General features: G+C 48.8%; 1 protein-coding gene across 11 annotated transcripts in view; it reads left to right on the top strand.

Annotated features, from left to right (window-relative positions):
- Positions 1 to 16,452, top strand: part of TTLL6 (tubulin tyrosine ligase like 6) — a 123,553-nt gene that overhangs the window by 28,483 nt on the left and 78,618 nt on the right. For 9 of the 11 annotated variants that reach the window (XM_029574556.1, XM_029574559.1, XM_029574554.1 and 6 more), the window contains 6 exons: positions 1,964 to 2,004; positions 3,113 to 3,231; positions 3,756 to 3,886; positions 4,856 to 5,012; positions 6,573 to 6,716; positions 15,504 to 15,589. In XM_029574556.1, coding sequence (XP_029430416.1) covers positions 1,964 to 2,004; positions 3,113 to 3,231; positions 3,756 to 3,886; positions 4,856 to 5,012; positions 6,573 to 6,716; positions 15,504 to 15,589 — 678 coding nt within the window. The remainder of the gene's footprint in view (positions 1 to 1,963; positions 2,005 to 3,112; positions 3,232 to 3,755; positions 3,887 to 4,855; positions 5,013 to 6,572; positions 6,717 to 15,503; positions 15,590 to 16,452) is intronic. The other 2 variants (XM_029574560.1, XM_029574557.1) reach the window with 1 other exon arrangement.

Genomic DNA, 16,452 nt, shown 5'->3' with positions numbered 1-16,452 from the left:
CTTATATATCTCAGTGCTATCAGCGAACCTGTTGATCTCTGTCTCCATCTGTCGGTTGGCATGAATAACCCACTGGTCTGACTGTATTAAAGGAAAGGAAATTATCAGTTAAGAAGTAATTTCACTTTAGTGTTTGGATGGAAAATAATGGACATCCCTTGGGAAGTTGCAAATGAAGGCTCATGATGAAATAATAGAAGAGGATTTTTAGCATCAAAACGAGAAGATGTTTATCCTCCTAGGAGGTTGACAGGTCCCGGTGGGACCATTCCTCCTGGTTGCAGGACAGGACGAGCAGGGCTTGGGGGACCCTAATTTGCTCACTAAATCACACCGGAGGTGAAAGCTGGTGGTCCAGTTCCCTCACCTACAGGAGGATTGAAGAAAGCCTCTGCCACCCTTCATGCAGGAAAGTGTTTTGTTATTTCGGTTATAAAGTTTATAACAGTGGGCCACATGCAAAAGAATTAAGACGTCTGCATGGCAGAAGAGCTTTGTTGCAGTATCTAGAAGTCACTAACAGTTTCAGATTGTCGGATCACCTTTTTTGTACTATGGAGTGGTGCGAAAAAGGGTCAGAAGGCATCGAAAGCCACGATTGCCCGTTGGTTGAAGGAGTCTATTGGATCCGCATACATCTGTCACAGTCGTCCTATCCCGGAGGGGTTTAAGGGCTCATTCAACTCGGTCACAGGTGGCCTCCTGGGCAGAATGTCAGCTAGTGCCACCGCAATAGATTTGCAGGGCGGCTCCTTGGAAGTCTTTACATACCTTTGCCAGACAATACCGATTGGACACCCCCGGGCCTTGGACGTCGGCAGTTTCGGTGAAAGTGTACTTTGAGCGGGACTCTCGCAGTGCCATCCTGGTTAGGGACGCTTTGGTACATCCCAGGAGTCTGGACTGATCTGGGTACGTACAGGGAAAGGAAAATTGGTTCTTACCTGCTAATTTTCCTTCCTGTAGTACACAGATCAGCTCAGCGTCCCACCCAGTGGGGGAGAGGAGATTTGGAGAGTCTGCTGAAACTGTTTACTATAATAATTCTGAAGAATGGCACAGGTTTCTGGCCAGTCCTTAAAATTTAAAGTTCCAGAATTGGTTATAGCTCTCAATTATAAAATTTCCTTTTCCCTCTGCTCATTTGGGGGATATTATAGTGTTAGTTTATTAGAAGTTTTTTGACTATTTTCTGCTTGGATACTTGCCCCCGGACCTCAGACAAGAAGCTTGCCCATCTGCTTTCAAAAAGAAACTTAAAACATGGCTATTCAGCCAAGCCTTCCCGGACACGTAATCTTCCTCACTTACATCCTCCCCCTCTCTAAAGTAAACCTTCCTTGCGGACACCATTGTCCGGTTTCTATCTACCTTGTTTTTATCCAGTTCTCATCTCATCCACTCTGAGATGATTTGTATTGAATTATCTTATAAGGTTTATGTTACGTTATGACCCGTTTTTCTGTTAATTGCCACCGCTGTTCTTTGTATCGCCCTGAGCGAATGTTACTGTTGCATTGTAAACCGTTGTGATATGTATATTTTACAGGAACATTGGTATAGAAAAGCTAAAAATAAATAAATAATATTGAGGGACTGCAGGTGGCACACCAGGTTATGAGGTGGTGTTTGTGAAACTTTCTCTGTCTCCATCTGCTGGAAGGGAGGTCTGATCTGATCTATGGTACTACAGAAACAAAAATTAGCAGGTAAGAACCAATTTTCCTTTTTCACAGCTTCCTTTGTAAAGTTGATTGATCTGTAAAATTGCTGCTTATATATTAGCCAGGAAAGGGAGCAATATATAAGCCTGTTCTCTAAAGGCTTTCTCCCATTCATTCTCTTTGTTAATAGCTGGAGGCAGGGAAATTTACTGAAGAGCATATTTCTTTGGTATCCTGTATGATTGGACAAGGGAGCTTTGCAAACGTTAATCAGATGTTCTCTCATTTTTCAATTTCAGGGCAATTGGTATAAATCTGACCAACTGCAAGTATGAAAGCGGTAAGGAAAAATTTGTCACGTATTCCATCTCATTGTTTTCCTCTTTTTTTTTTTTTCCACCTCTTTTTCTACCCCTGCCTTCTTTGATGGCAAATACAGGTTAACTGAACTCCCCTGCTGAGGGCTGGAAGGGAAGCTGAACCCTTTGGTTCTCTGTCCGGAAAAGGACACCACATTCTCCACATAAGTGCCAGATACATTGTCCCTGTGGTGTAGCTTTCCAAGGTTATACTTTGGAAAAAAATCTCTTTTCCATGCTCTGACTGCAAATTTACAGTCATCAGAGATGTGAGCTGCAGAAACAAGGCTGTAGGACTTGGAGTATTTTTTTTTTTGGGGGGGGGGGGGGGAGTGGGAAGGGAGAAGGCAACAACAAATATAGTGCTCACCTTTTATAAACCGCTGATCTCTATGGATCTCTGCTCCTTGTTACTCGTGTCCATGCAAGTTAATTAAAGGTCCTTTTCACAGCTGAAACTGATAGGCCGATGCAATAATCTGGGTGTTAAGAAACTGCGCTGGTTTTTAGCTCACAGTTTTAATTTTCAGATTCAAATTTTTTTTTTTAAACTCCCGGATGCAGTATGCTAATACCATGCAAATGCATCGGGATTTAAAAAAAAAAAAAAAAAAGTGCATTGAGTATAAAATGCGTGTTCGGCTCTGGGAGAAATGGACAGGCGCAGACCAGGCTTAGATAGAGACACTGTGGCCTGAGGCTGCCATGTCAAGCATATGGAGAGAAGAGACAGGGGGAATGGCTGGATGTAGGGAAGGAACCCGTGGGAAAGCTGCTGGAGGGAGAGAAGTGGCGGAGGGGCAACGAGAAAAGGAAAAGCTACTCGCAGAAGAACAAAGGTTAAACTGCACACTCTTTTTTTTTTTTTTTTTTTTTAAATATAATATAATAGCTTACATTAATCCCTACTCCTAAACAGTTGTTTTAAAATGCAACAAAATACAGCAGTTAAGCTTTATACCAGGCAAATTTGCTTAGCAATAGAAGCACTGACAGCAGGGTGGACTAATAGGTGGTCTGAAATGCTTTTGGTATGAACTCTATCCTGTTCATCTCCTGAGATTTGACTGTTTTGGGGTTTTTCTTTAGTGCGTCGTGCTGCCAAACTTTGTGGCTTAAAAGAAGTAGGGGATGAGGACGAGTGGACAGTTTATTGGACAGACTGCTCGGTCTCTTTGGAACGAGTTATGGACATGAAAAGATTTCAGGTAACGATTGCTACGAATGTTGCTCTGGAAGCCAGCATATGAAAGGAGGGTGCCTCTGCTTTTTGGAGAAAGTTGTGAAACCTGCAACCTTAGCAGCTATTGCTCCTCAGCTAGCACTCTCTCTCGGAGAACGCCTTACATGAAACGCCACTGCCCTTTCCTGCACCGGGTCCAGCTCAAATGCGTTTTATGATCACACAAAAAATCCTGACGTAATGAGAGCAATGTTCAGAGGGCCCGGCTGAAAACTGTACAGCCTGTGCACGGGATCAACAGTGCATGGGAGCCAGCAGCACGCGTGGTTATGCATTTTCAGAGCTATGCGCATTATATCCCCAGAAAAAGGAGGCACAAACCTCTGCATGTGCTTCTTCCCTCGGTAATGTGTTCACTTTCCCTTTTGAAAAGTGGTGCTAGATCTGCAGGACTTTGCAACAATCCAGAGTTTTGGAAATTGCCCCAACCTATATATGTTTTATCATTGTTCTTCCCTAAAAATCTCATTTGATTCCCTTTTGTTTTAGAAAATCAACCATTTCCCAGGGATGAATGAGATCTGCAGGAAGGACCTGCTGGCCCGAAACCTAAACCGGCTTCTAAAGCTCTTCCCCAAGGAATACAACATCTTCCCTCCTACTTGGTGCCTGCCAGCTGAGTAAGTGCTGTCCTTTGAGCAGAGCAGATCTTCTGCAATGGCCTGGGACGGGCTGCTGACTGCTGAGCCTCGCCAGCTTTAGATTATTTGAGTGAATGTAAAAAAGGAAATCAGTGCGGACTCTGATTCTAAACAAATGTAGAGCCTGCATGGTTTCCCTTTGAAAATTTACTGCCTTAAAGAATGCGTGTACACGTGGTGCATGCACTTTGCATCTCCTATGTGTGCTGGTGGCCAATCGGGGTAACAGAGCGTGTGTACATTTGAAACTTGAATGCACGCAAGCTGCTTTACTCCCCTGCCTAAATACAACCCCATTGCACCAAAGGTTCACGTAGAGGAGGGTGGGCCACTTTACCTGCGTTAATAATTGGCTTTCAAAGCTGATCTGTTTCTTTTTGCACGTCCTTATGAAGTCTCAGCTTTTATTACTTTGCTGTCATCTCAGATTGTTAATGCCTATTGTGCTAATTTCTTTTGGGGCCGGGGCATTGTTCTGAAGAGCTTACGTGGGTTATCCAGAACAGACATCTATGGATCCAGATCCAGCTTGCTGAAGAGATTCGCTGCTGGACATTTTTGTTCAGGAAGACATTTTTCTTTTTCTGTGGCCTGAAATTTATGAAGGCTGTACGCCATGAAGTAGTGGCAATTTAAATAATATTTTGTGGGTGAATTATTTTGTATGATAAGTGCTGTAATTGAAGCTCTATATAATTAATTTTTGAAAGGTTCATTTTATTTTGTGAGGCCTCGCACCTTTCCTCTCATCCGTTTCAGGGGCAGTTCATTCTTAAGAGTCCCCCATCCAGACCAATTTATATAAATAAAAATGAATTGTGAGGTTGAACAGTTCCTGCTTATCTCAGTGTGACTTACAGGAATCTTCAAACAAATGCAATTTCCTGGCAGCCACTGAAGGCTCCAGTTCAGATATTCATTCCCATAACGTTTATTTTATGTTTGCAGTTATGGAGATTTTCAGGCTCACTGTCGCGTGAGAAAGAACAAGACTTACATCTGTAAACCGGACAGTGGCTGCCAGGGGAGAGGTATTTTCATATCCCGCAATCCCAAAGATATCAAACATGGAGACCACATGATCTGCCAGCAGTATATTGCCAAGGTAACAATCCTAGAGGGGGCTGTCTCTCCAAGAGAGATGAAGTACTCCTCCAGCTGTCCCTTTTGGAAGGGGGGAGGTGGGCGGAGGGTTATTTATAACCTGCCAGAGACATCACTTCATATTTTTTTTTGCTTTCTCCCTAACAGTCCAACTTCTTGTCACTGATCCTGCAGTGGAGGAGTAGCCTAGTGGTTAGAGCGGAGTGGAGGAGTAGCCTAGTGGTTAGAACAGCAAGCTATGAACCAGGGAAGCCAGGGTTCATATCCCGATGCCATTCCTTGTGACCTTGGGCAAGTCACGTCACCCTCCATTGCCTCAGGTACAAACTTAGATTGTGAGCCCGCTGGGGACAGAGAAATACCTTAAGTACCTGAATATAATCTGCTGTGAAGGGCCTGAAAAAGTGGAATATAAATAAACATTACCATCACCGCAGAATCTGCTGCCGTGGAAATGATGGTAGTGTCATAAAATTTAATCTTACAACTTTATTGTGGGTCAAGTAGATGGAAAACTGGATTGTAAACGATAACTACATTAGCAATTACCAAAAATGATCAGGGGCATTGATATATACCCATGTATAAATGAGTTTAAAGTTGACTAGAATATAATGCTTAATCTCCATGTGAAAGTCATTGTTATACAAAATCTTTCACATTTAGATGCCAATTTTCAGCCTCCCTGCAGAGCTTGCAACCCCTGCCAGCCAATTTTCAAAGGAAGCCTTCCCGGGGAGTGAAAATTCCTTCCCAAGTAGGGTCCGCAGAGTCTGTATGTACATGCAGAGTTGTTGGGTGCACATTGCCTGCTGGGAAATACCTGTGGAGAGTTAAAAATAAACTCACTGCATATATTTTGTTGGTCCAGCCTTGGCCCCATCTCCAGGGCCTCCCCTTTCCCCTAGGTGGGAGGCAATTTTCAAAGGGACCTTCTCCACAAGGAAGCCCTTCTTTATGCACACAGAATCCCTTTGAAAATTGCTCCCTTAATGCATAGACTGTGGCCACCATGATCAAAGATCTTCTCTGGTAATTTGAAAGACTATCAAGAAAAGGTGCTTTTGCCCTGCCTCACCTTGTGTTTTACATCCTTAAACCATTCCCAGTCTTTTTGGTATATTGTTGAACTGCTAACAGTCATATAGCCAGTCAAATCAGTGCTATAAAAGAAGATTCAAAGTGGGTAACGAAGGAACCTGAAGACAGCAAAATATGTTGCATAGTGAACTAATCAGACATGAAGCCATTACTAAAATACAGACAAGCTTCAGGACGTTTGGCGGATCTGCTAACTTGGTCACGTTTACTGGCAGGAATCAGCAGAGAGGATATTATTATTGTGCAGTGTGAATGTATGTACTGTAGCAATGAATACGCATGTGAAAGCAGTCGGCATTCCACCGTAATGCACTTTCTAGTCGTGAAAGGATTGTCTTGCAAATTGTCACAAAGACTTTTTATTAACTAAATATCTTTAAAGGCTCTCGGGTGGAAGAGAAGTCTGTGAGGTCCTGTTTTGCTTCAGACTCACCCAGCTCTCTTCTGTTTTGTCACACAGCCATTTCTTATTGATGGATATAAATTTGACATGCGACTCTATGTCCTTGTCACGTCCTGTGAGCCTCTCAGGGTTTTTGTCTATCATGAAGGGCTGGCCCGGTTTGCGACCATGAGCTACTTGGAACCCAGCAATAGTAACCTGGTAAAGATTTGAAGTTTTACAGAACACATACATTCTTTGGGCATAAAGGGGCACATTTTCCGTAGCCCACCTAGGTACAAAGTTCACAAGTAGTTTTGTTCCCATGGATCTGGTAGGCAATTCTCAAAGAAAACTAGGGGCATAGCTTTTCTTTTGAAAATGTGCTTTTCTGTGTACCCAATAACTAAAGTACCCATGGAATGGGCACCTCCTTTTACTAGGGGGCAGAGGAAAGAGGGAACAGTAACTGTACAGATCTGAAAATCCTGTTCTGCCTGCACACTTTACTCTCCCACCCTAAACATACCCCTATGAGCAGCAATATTTAATGCAGCTAGGAAGCCGCATGTTCTGAACCCCACATGCTTTCAGCCGGACAGAGGAGGGCCGTTTACCTGGGTTAATCACTGTGAGCCTGAAATTCAAAAAGGGCTCAGTGCCTGATTTAAGGTACCTTAAATGGCTGAAAGCAGATGCCTAAATCAGGCTCCTAATTAAGGTACCTAAACTTAATCCCCCTACTAAGATTTTAGGGCTACATCAGAGTGGTCCTAAAGCTATCTGGGTAGCTTTACCTGGATGACATTAACCTGCATTCAAAATATAGTCAGTTAAGTACAAAAAATGCTTCTGGGCAAGCAGGCCAAATTTCCCATTCTCTCATCCCCAAAATAACTAAAAATGATATCAGTGCATAGCACCCAAAGCTCCCCTTCCCAAGTCCACAAAAAGAATTACAATAAGTTGTGGGCCATAGTTGCCCAAGGAGCCTCCCTATACAGCCCCTTCTGACCCATGGCCGATATTGAAAGTGCATGCGGGGTCCAGGCCCTCTCCTAACCCCCACCCCACCTGGAATTCCCCAAAACTCTCAAGGGTAGCAGGAGTGTGGCACACTTGTTCTGCTCCTGGTGGCCTCCAGCATGGCACTGACAGCATATTTATTTTATTTATTTATTTATAGATTCTTTTATACCGCGGTACGTATAGACATACATCACCTTGGTTTACAGAGAAACAATAAATTAGCAACAGGCTTTACATGTAACAGTTTAAAAAACAGTAAAACATTTAACAGCAACAGGCTTTACAGAAACAAGGGTTTTAAAGATAATATGCATACATCATTAAATATCAAACAAAATATAAATAACCATGTATTCGCAGGAGCAAATTAACTGTCAGCAGCGAGACCAATGTCACATTGAATACAATAGCCTAAATTGAGTAACAGTGGGGGGATATGGAATAGCAGAATGTAAATACAAAATGCGAGGAAAAGAACTTGGAGTCAGTGAGGAATAATAAGGGATAGCTGAATTTTTAGGTTAGATGAGATTCATAGAGTGAATGCTTGTTCAAACAACCATGTTTTAAGGTTTTGTTTGAAGGTTTTGTGACAGGATTCAAGACGCAGGTCCAACAGCATGTTTTTCCAGATTTTGATACCCACTATGGAGAATGATCGGTCTATGGTGGAAACGTGTTTGATGTGTTTTAGTGGATGGAGAGCTAATTTCGCTTGGTGAATATTTCTAATTCCCTGTACGTACCTGGATCAGTCCAGACCGTGGGTTATGTCCCCAATCCAGCAGATGGAGTCAGCCAAAACTTTGAGGGGGCGTCACCATAAGTAGAACTACCCCCTCTGCAGGAGTTCAGTATCTTCTGACTCCAGCAGATGCGAGTAGGGAATTTGGAGTGCTCCCAATTCAGCATAAGCTTTTAACTTTGTCTTTGGCTGCCCTTTCTTGGGCTATTGCCTATTTCTTTTGAATCAGGTTTGAATCAAGTTTGTTTTAAAAAAAAAAAAAAAGAAGACTGATTGAGTTAATTAATTGAGGGGTTCAACTTTGGGGAGGCGTGGCTTACCCTCTGTTTGTGTCTTCCTTGTTTTCTATGCTACAGACGGGGTAAGTTGGTGTTTCTTTTACCTTTCAGCTCCCCAAACTCCCCTGCTACCTCGCGGAGGCCGACAGCACCGGCCTCTCCGCGCTTGCCACATTGCCAGCGGCCATCTTGAGCGCCTCGTGGGCGGCTCGGAAAGGCAGGCAGGCAGGCTTTTTCTTCTTGACGGGTAGTGCGGCCAGGAGGGCCCCCCCGCGCCTTCTTATTCCTCACGTCGGCGGGCAGTGCAGGCCATCGGGCCCCCCCCGCGGCGGCGGCGTTTCGGCTCGCGGGACCCCGAGGCTCACTTTTTTATTCTTTTGGAGCACTTTCGTTTTTCGCGGTTTTTTTTTCGGCACTGCGATGCCGCGGCCGACGCGCTGCGCGGCTTGCGGCGAACCGGGGTCCCGCATCTCCAGGGAGGGCATCTGTGCCCGGTGTCTTCCCGGGGGGGAAGGCACCTCACAGCCCGTTGCCGATTTCTCTTTTCTAGCGCCTCTGCCAGGACGCCGGGGGCGGGCCCCTCCCACAGGCCTGGCGGGAACGGCGGCCATCTTGAGCGCTCGGCGCCCCGCGGCACCTCAGGAGAGAGCGAATGACAGGGAGTCGGAGCCGGACTCGCCCCCGACCTTGCTGCCGGAGCAGGGCCCGCAGGGGCAGGAGAGCGCGGACGTGCCCCCCTCCAGAGCCCCCGCGGCGAGACCGGGGTTTTCCCCGGAGTTCGTCCTTCTTATGCACACGGCATACCTGCAGGGTCTGGATACACCGGTGGACCCCCCCCCTGCCAAGATATGCCGGACCTCGCCTTCGGCTCAGGCCCCCCCCGTTGCGGCGGGAGCGGGGGCCCCTCGTCTTCCCGCACGTGCTCGGGTTCCGCCAGCGACAGGGGGAGCGGCGCCGGACCCAGTGGACCCTGACCCGGACTTCATGGATCTGGGACAAGGGGACGCCACGACGGAGGGGGACGATCCGCGTACGCTGCGCCTTTTCCAGAGGGAAGAGCTGGACGAGCTCATCCCACGCATCATTCAGGAGCTGGATCTGGATCCGCCGCCTGACCCGCCTGCCCCAGTAGCGCCGGCGGTGGTCACATCCTCAAAGAAAGGAGATCCAGTCCTGGCGGCCCTGCGCCCGAGGGCGCGGGCTTTCCCCATTCACGACTCGTTCCTGCAGCTCCTCACGAGGGAATGGGATACCCCCGAAGCGACTCTGAAAGTGGGTCGTGCCATGGAACGGCTGTACCCGCTACCTCAAGATTTCCTGGATCTCATCAAGGTTCCGAGAGTTGACTCTGCAGTCTCGGCGGTCACGAAGAGGACGACAATCCCGGTGACAGGGGGCACGGCCTTGCGGGATACACAAGATCGCAAATTGGAGATCTTCCTGAAAAGAGTCTTCGAGGTCTCCGCGCTGGGTATGAGAGCAGCGATGTGCAGTTCACTCGCCCAGCGGGCAAGCCTCCTGTGGGTTCAACAACTTCTCACCTCCCAGGATCTGCCAGCGGCGGAGGCCGCCCAGGCGGACAGGTTAGAAGCTGCAGTGGCGTACGGGGCGGATGCCTCGTATGACCTGTTCCGCGTCCAGGCAAGAGCTATGGTCTCGGTGGTGGCGGCCAGGCGGCTGCTGTGGCTTCGCAATTGGGCGGCAGATACGTCTTCCAAGTCGAGTCTGGGCTCCCTACCCTTCAAGGGTAAGTTCCTCTTTGGGGAGGATCTGGACCAGCTCATCAAGTCGCTGGGGGAAAATGCGGTTCACCGCCTCCCGGAGGATAGATATCGCCCTTCCCGGGCGTTTGCTTCGTCCCGGACTAGAGCCAGGGCGCAGCGGCGTTACAGGAACTACAGGCCGGGGGGCTCCAGGCCGCCCGCTTCCCGGTCCCAACCCTGGTCGCGCTCCTTTCGCGGCCGCAGGCCCGCGCGCCCCGCTCTCGGGACAGGTAACCCCTCCTCCAAGTCTTCACAATGATGCCAGGGTCGCCCACTCCACCGTCCCCAGGATCGGGGGGCGTCTGAAGTTTTTCTACAGGGAGTGGGCGCGGATTACCTCAGACCAGTGGGTCTTGGACACCGTAAAGCTGGGTTACGCGTTGGAATTTGTCCGGCCACCGAAGAGTCGCTTCGTATTTTCCCCTTGTGGCTCGGCCCTCAAGCGGCAGGCGGTGCAGTCAACGCTGAACAGGCTTCAGGAGATAGGCGCTATTGCGCCCGTGCCCTTCGGAGAGGTGGGCTTGGGCCACTATTCAATCTACTTCGTTGTGCCAAAGAAGGACGGGTCGTTTCGGCCCATTCTGGATCTCAAGGAGGTCAACAAGTCCCTCCGAGTGCTCCGTTTTCGCATGGAAACGCTGCGGTCGGTGATCGCAGCGGTGCATCGGGGGGAGTTCCTTGCCTCCTTGGACCTCACGGAGGCTTACTTACACATCCCCATTCGGCCGGATCATCACCGTCTTCTGCGATTCAAGATACTGGACCAGCACTTCCAGTTCATAGCTCTCCCGTTCGGACTGGCGACGGCACCACGCACCTTCACCAAGATTATGATAGTCGTGGCTGCGGCTCTCCGGAGGGAGGGTATCCTGGTTCATCCCTATCTGGACGATTGGCTCATTCGCGCGAAGTCGTTCACCCATGGCCAGGCGGCCGTGTCCAGGGTGCTACAGTTTCTGCATTCCCTGGGATGGGTGGTGAACTTCTCCAAGAGCTCCCTCGTACCCTCACAGCGCTTGGATTTCTTGGGGGCGACTTTCGACACCCGGCTGGGCAAAGTCTTCTTGCGACAGGACAAGGCGCTTTCTTTGCGGGATCACATACGACGATTCTCTGTGTTACCGGAACCCACCTCATGGGATTACCTGCAACTCCTGGGGGTGATGGGATCCACCATAGATATGGTCCCCTGGGCGTTTGCACATTTCCGGCCCTTGCAGTGGGCGCTCCTCTCCCGTTGGAAGCCGGTCTCGCAGGACTACCAGATGATTCTGCCACTTCCTCAGAAGGCCAGGGACAGTCTGGGCTGGTGGTTGGATCCGGCGAACCTAGCCCGAGGCGTGTCCCTCGACTTACCGGATTGGGTGGTGGTAACCACCGATGCCAGTCTAGCGGGCTGGGGCGCGGTCTGCGATCGCAGCGCCACGCAAGGAACGTGGTCGGCGGTGGAGGCGACGTGGTCCATCAACCGTCTGGAGACCAGGGCGGTCAGGCTCGCCCTGCGGCATTTTCTCCCGCTCCTCCGAAACCGCGAGGTCAGAGTGCTATCGGACAATGCGACCACCGTGGCCTACATCAATCGCCAAGGAGGCACGCGCAGTCCACAGGTCGCACTGGAAGCAGCGCTGCTCATGCAATGGGCGGAGCGTCATCTCGTCCGGCTGGCAGCGTCACACATCGCCGGGGTGGACAATGTTCAAGCGGACTTCCTCAGTCGTCAACGGCTGGATCCCGGGGAGTGGTCTCTGTCCGACGAGGCGACGCAGCTCCTCGTTCGTCGGTGGGGGGCCCCCCACCTAGATCTGATGGCATCCGCTCTAAACGCCAAGGCTCCCCGCTTCTTCAGCCGGCGAAGAGAACGCGGTGCCGAGGGGGTGGACGCCCTGGCACTCCCATGGCCGGCACATCTGCTGCTCTACGCTTTTCCGCCGTGGCCCCTAGTAGGACGGATGCTCCGCAGAATAGAAGGACATTCGGGGACTGTGATCTTCGTCGCCCCGGAATGGCCCAGGCGACCCTGGTTCGCGGACCTGCTGCAGCTGGTGGTCGACGGCCCGATCAGGCTGGGGCACATCCCCTTCCTCTTACACCAGGGCCCGGTATTTTTCGAGCAGGCAGAACTCTTCTGTCTTGCGGCCTGGCTTTTGAGAGGCGACGCCTCCGGCGCAGGGGGTACCCGGAGGCGGTAATATCAACGCTGCTGCGGGCGCGCAAGACGTCCACGTCGGTGGCCTACGTTCGCGTCTGGAAGGTGTTCGAGCGGTGGTGTGCCAGTCAGGACACTAGCCCCACAACGGCTTCGGTCCCTCAGATCCTTCAGTTCCTGCAAGACGGGGTGGACAAGGGACTAGCCTACAACTCGGTGAGAGTCCAAGTTGCCGCTCTTGGTTCGTTGTTGCGTGATGGGGGCTCTCTCTTGCAGCACGCGGACATTGCTCGGTTCCTCAAGGGTGTCAAGCACCTCCGGCCTCCGCTACGGGATCCTTGTCCCTCCTGGAGTCTCAACCTGGTGCTGCGAGCCCTGTCGGGGCCTCCGTTCGAACCTTTGCGCACCGCGACACTCAAGGATCTCACCTTCAAGGCGGTATTTCTGGTGGCAATCTGCTCCGCTCGGCGTATATCAGAGTTACAAGCGCTATCGTGCAGGGAACCCTACCTCCGGTTCTCCGACTCGGGAGTCTCGATCCGCACCGTCCCTTCCTTCCTACCGAAGGTGGTCTCTGCTTTTCATGTGAACCAGACGGTGGAGTTGCCGTCCTTCTCCGCCTCCGAGCCGAAGTCTCTCCGACTCTTGGATGTTCAACGCACACTGCGTATATACCTGGAGGCTACCAACGAGTTCCGGACTTCCGACCATCTATTTGTCCTTTGGTCCGGTCCGAAGAAAGGCTCCCAGGCCTCCAAGACAACCATTGCGAGATGGCTGAAGGCGGGTATTGCCGCTTCCTATGTTGGGGCGGGGCGGACGCCTCCGCCTGGCATTGTAGCGCATTCTACAAGGTCTCAGGCGGCCTCCTGGGCGGAGGCGCGCTCGGTCTCATCCCAGGAGATCTGTCGGGCGGCTACCTGGAAGTCGTTGCACACGTTCGCGAGGCATTACCGCCTACACCTCGCCTCTTCAGTCACGGGACATTTTGGTGAACAGGTTCTCCGAGCAGGCCTCGCAGGACCCCACCCGATTTAGGGAAGCTTGGGTACATCCCACGGTCTGGACTGATCCAGGTACGTACAGGGAAAAGAAAATTATTACTTACCTGCTAATTTTCGTTCCTGTAGTACCATGGATCAGTCCAGACGCCCACCGCTTTTGGGTTTTTCTACTCCTGCTTCATCTTGCTCGTGGGAACGGTAAGGGTTTCTGTACTTCACCACTTGTCCATTTTTCACTGTTGTCCCAGCATCAGCGCCTCACAAGTTGACGTGTTGTCTTTGTTGCCTCCTACCCGTTGTAGGACGCCCACTGTTAGTCTGTTATTACAGTTACATGGCTGGTTGTTGCCAATTTTCTATAAACTTGATTCAATGAGGGGGTTCGGGTTTTTCTACTCGGGCTTTGATATACTCGATACTGAACTCCTGCAGAGGGGGTAGTTCTACTTATGGTGACGCCCCCCTCAAAGTTTTGGCTGACTCCATCTGCTGGATTGGAGACATAACCCACGGTCTGGACTGATCCATGGTACTACAGGAACGAAAATTAGCAGGTAAGTAATAATTTTCTTTTGGTCTGTTGGAGGTGCGAAAAATGAGCTGATCAGAGAACCATTGCATCTCTTGGTTGTGAATTGATTTGTGGATGAGTGAGAGAACTTTAAAAGTAATTCTGAAGGATACGGGTAGCCAATGTAGGAACATGAGTGCTGGAGTAATATGTTCATGCCGTCGAGTATTAGTAATTAAACGAGCAGCGGCATTCTGCAACATCTGAAGAGGTTGAATTGTGCTTTTAGGGAGACCCAGTAGTAGTGCATTACAATAGTCAATCTTTGGTAGAATTGTTGCTTGTAACACAGTCCGGAAGTCCTGAGGATGTAATAACGGTTTAATTCTTTTCAATGTATGTAACTTGAAGAAGCCACTCTTGATTGTGGTTGAGATGAAATTGTTCAAAGTAAGGTGATTATCAATAATGACCCCAAGGCTGCAGACCTGCTTTAGCTTGGTATGGTCTGTTGTTGAGGAAGGATCATGTTGCGTGTTGGTTGAGGTGTTCTTGTGTGGTGTTATAATGAGTAGTTCAGTCTTGTTGGTGTTGATTGCAAGAAAGTTTTCCATGAGTAGATTTTTTTATTTCAGTAAGTGCTGATTCCCAGGTTTCCATGGCCTTAGCAAGTGAATCCTTGATTGAAATAATACCACCAGCACTGCCATTAAAGCAATAGTGGACGTTGCCTTCGGCTGATGCCCAACTGGTTTTTCTCTTCAGGAGGCAGGGAGTGAAGAGAGAGAAATGATGTTGTGTTCTGGCAGAGTCTCTTGTAAGGCTGCTCCAAAATCAGTTATAGTTATTGGCAAGTAAGGGGGGGTAGGGGATTGGGCCTGGATAACTTTAACCGAATGTATATCCAGAGGGAGACTTGTCCCACTGAATATCTGTCACTAGCTAGCCAGCTAACTTGTCTGCTCACCAGCTTACTAAATACGGACCTCCTTGTGATTTAAAGCACCTACATTTTGGCGTTCGGAGCTGACAAATTTTTAAATGGAAAAATCCAGACTCCTAACTGTTAAAATCATCTGCCTTTGACTTTTGAATATCGAGCTCTCTAGACCCAGGTAAATGGCTTTCAAAATGGTCCTCGCAAGACATTTAGTGCACCCCTCACTCTCTGCTTGTTTCTTTGGCCTTCACTTCTCCTTCATTTTCTTCTTCTCTTTCCCTGTCTACGTCAGGAATCATGATCTAGTTTCAGACAGTGGATCCTGGGGGCTGGAAAAGCCCGACAGAGAATTAGACTCTATTCTGCCAGTTTCTTAATTTTCATGGCAGCATGATTTGTCCAAAGAGTCATATCAAATCCTCACTGTAAGGTGGTACATAAGAGCTGCCATTAAAGTTATATTTTGCAGAACAGAAACACAATGTTGCGGACTCCTGTTAGGACACAGTGGTAGGGTGGTTTGGGATGTTTTTCGTGAAGCCGCATCCAAGTGCTATGATATCTTACACACAACTTCTTTCTCTTTCCAAAAGGATGAGATCTGCATGCATCTGACCAACTATGCTATCAACAAACACAATGAAAACTTCATCAGAGATGACACAACCGGCAGCAAAAGGTATCATGCTCAGTAATCCTGCAATCCCCTGGCAAATTCCGAGTGAGTGCTCATTAGCTTATCATGTAGCACTTACCATTCTGCTTTCTACTTCTGAAAATTTGCAGGGGAGATCCATGTGTTGGCCTCTCATTTTGCTTGGGCCTGTGGAAAAAGGGATCCCCAGACTGCTGTGACTCTTTTCTCCTCCAGCTGTAGGGAAGGGGACCCCATTGGCCATTGCAACTCTTGTCGTCTTCCCTCTTCTCCAGCCCCAGAGGAAGGTATCCCCAGACCACCATGAATGCTCTCTTCTTCCTTAGCTATTGGGTTGGGGGAAGGAGGAGGGGATTCCCAGCCCCTGGGAGAGGACATCACTAGCTGGTGAGAGTGTGGTGGTCATTTTAACAGGGCTGGCTGTAAAAGCTGCTGCAAAACTCATTTTTTATGTTTTATTTTAATTAAATGTGTAGTTTTTCCAAAACAATCTTTTTGGTGTTTATGCTTTCTAAAGACACCTGAACTCTGTGTCTAGGGCAACAGGAAGTGCCCCAAAATTGCATCCATTCAGGAATGGTAAACTCCTAATTAGTATGCAGATTATTTTGTTAGTGTTACATTTTATTTTAATCTCAGTATTTGGCTACATTTCTTTGGATAAGTCATTGAATTGTAATGACACAATAATAACCTCATTAGTCGTTCTCTCCCTCCCAAAACTTTCGTGCTACCCATATATCAGAAATGTGCTGCCAGTCTATGTAGTTGAAGAACTCAACTGTAACAAACACTGGGATCTGATGTGGATAAAAGGTGCTACATTAATGCAAGCTATTATTTGCGGGAGCAGCATTTTAATGATGATCAGTTTTCCACCCTCTGAT

The sequence above is a fragment of the Rhinatrema bivittatum genome, chromosome 13 (genome assembly GCF_901001135.1).
Source record: "Rhinatrema bivittatum chromosome 13, aRhiBiv1.1, whole genome shotgun sequence".
In the NCBI taxonomy this organism is placed as follows: domain Eukaryota; kingdom Metazoa; phylum Chordata; class Amphibia; order Gymnophiona; family Rhinatrematidae; genus Rhinatrema; species Rhinatrema bivittatum.
The sequence above is the reverse complement of the archived record's forward strand: the minus strand, read 5'-3'. Positions and strand labels throughout refer to the sequence as shown.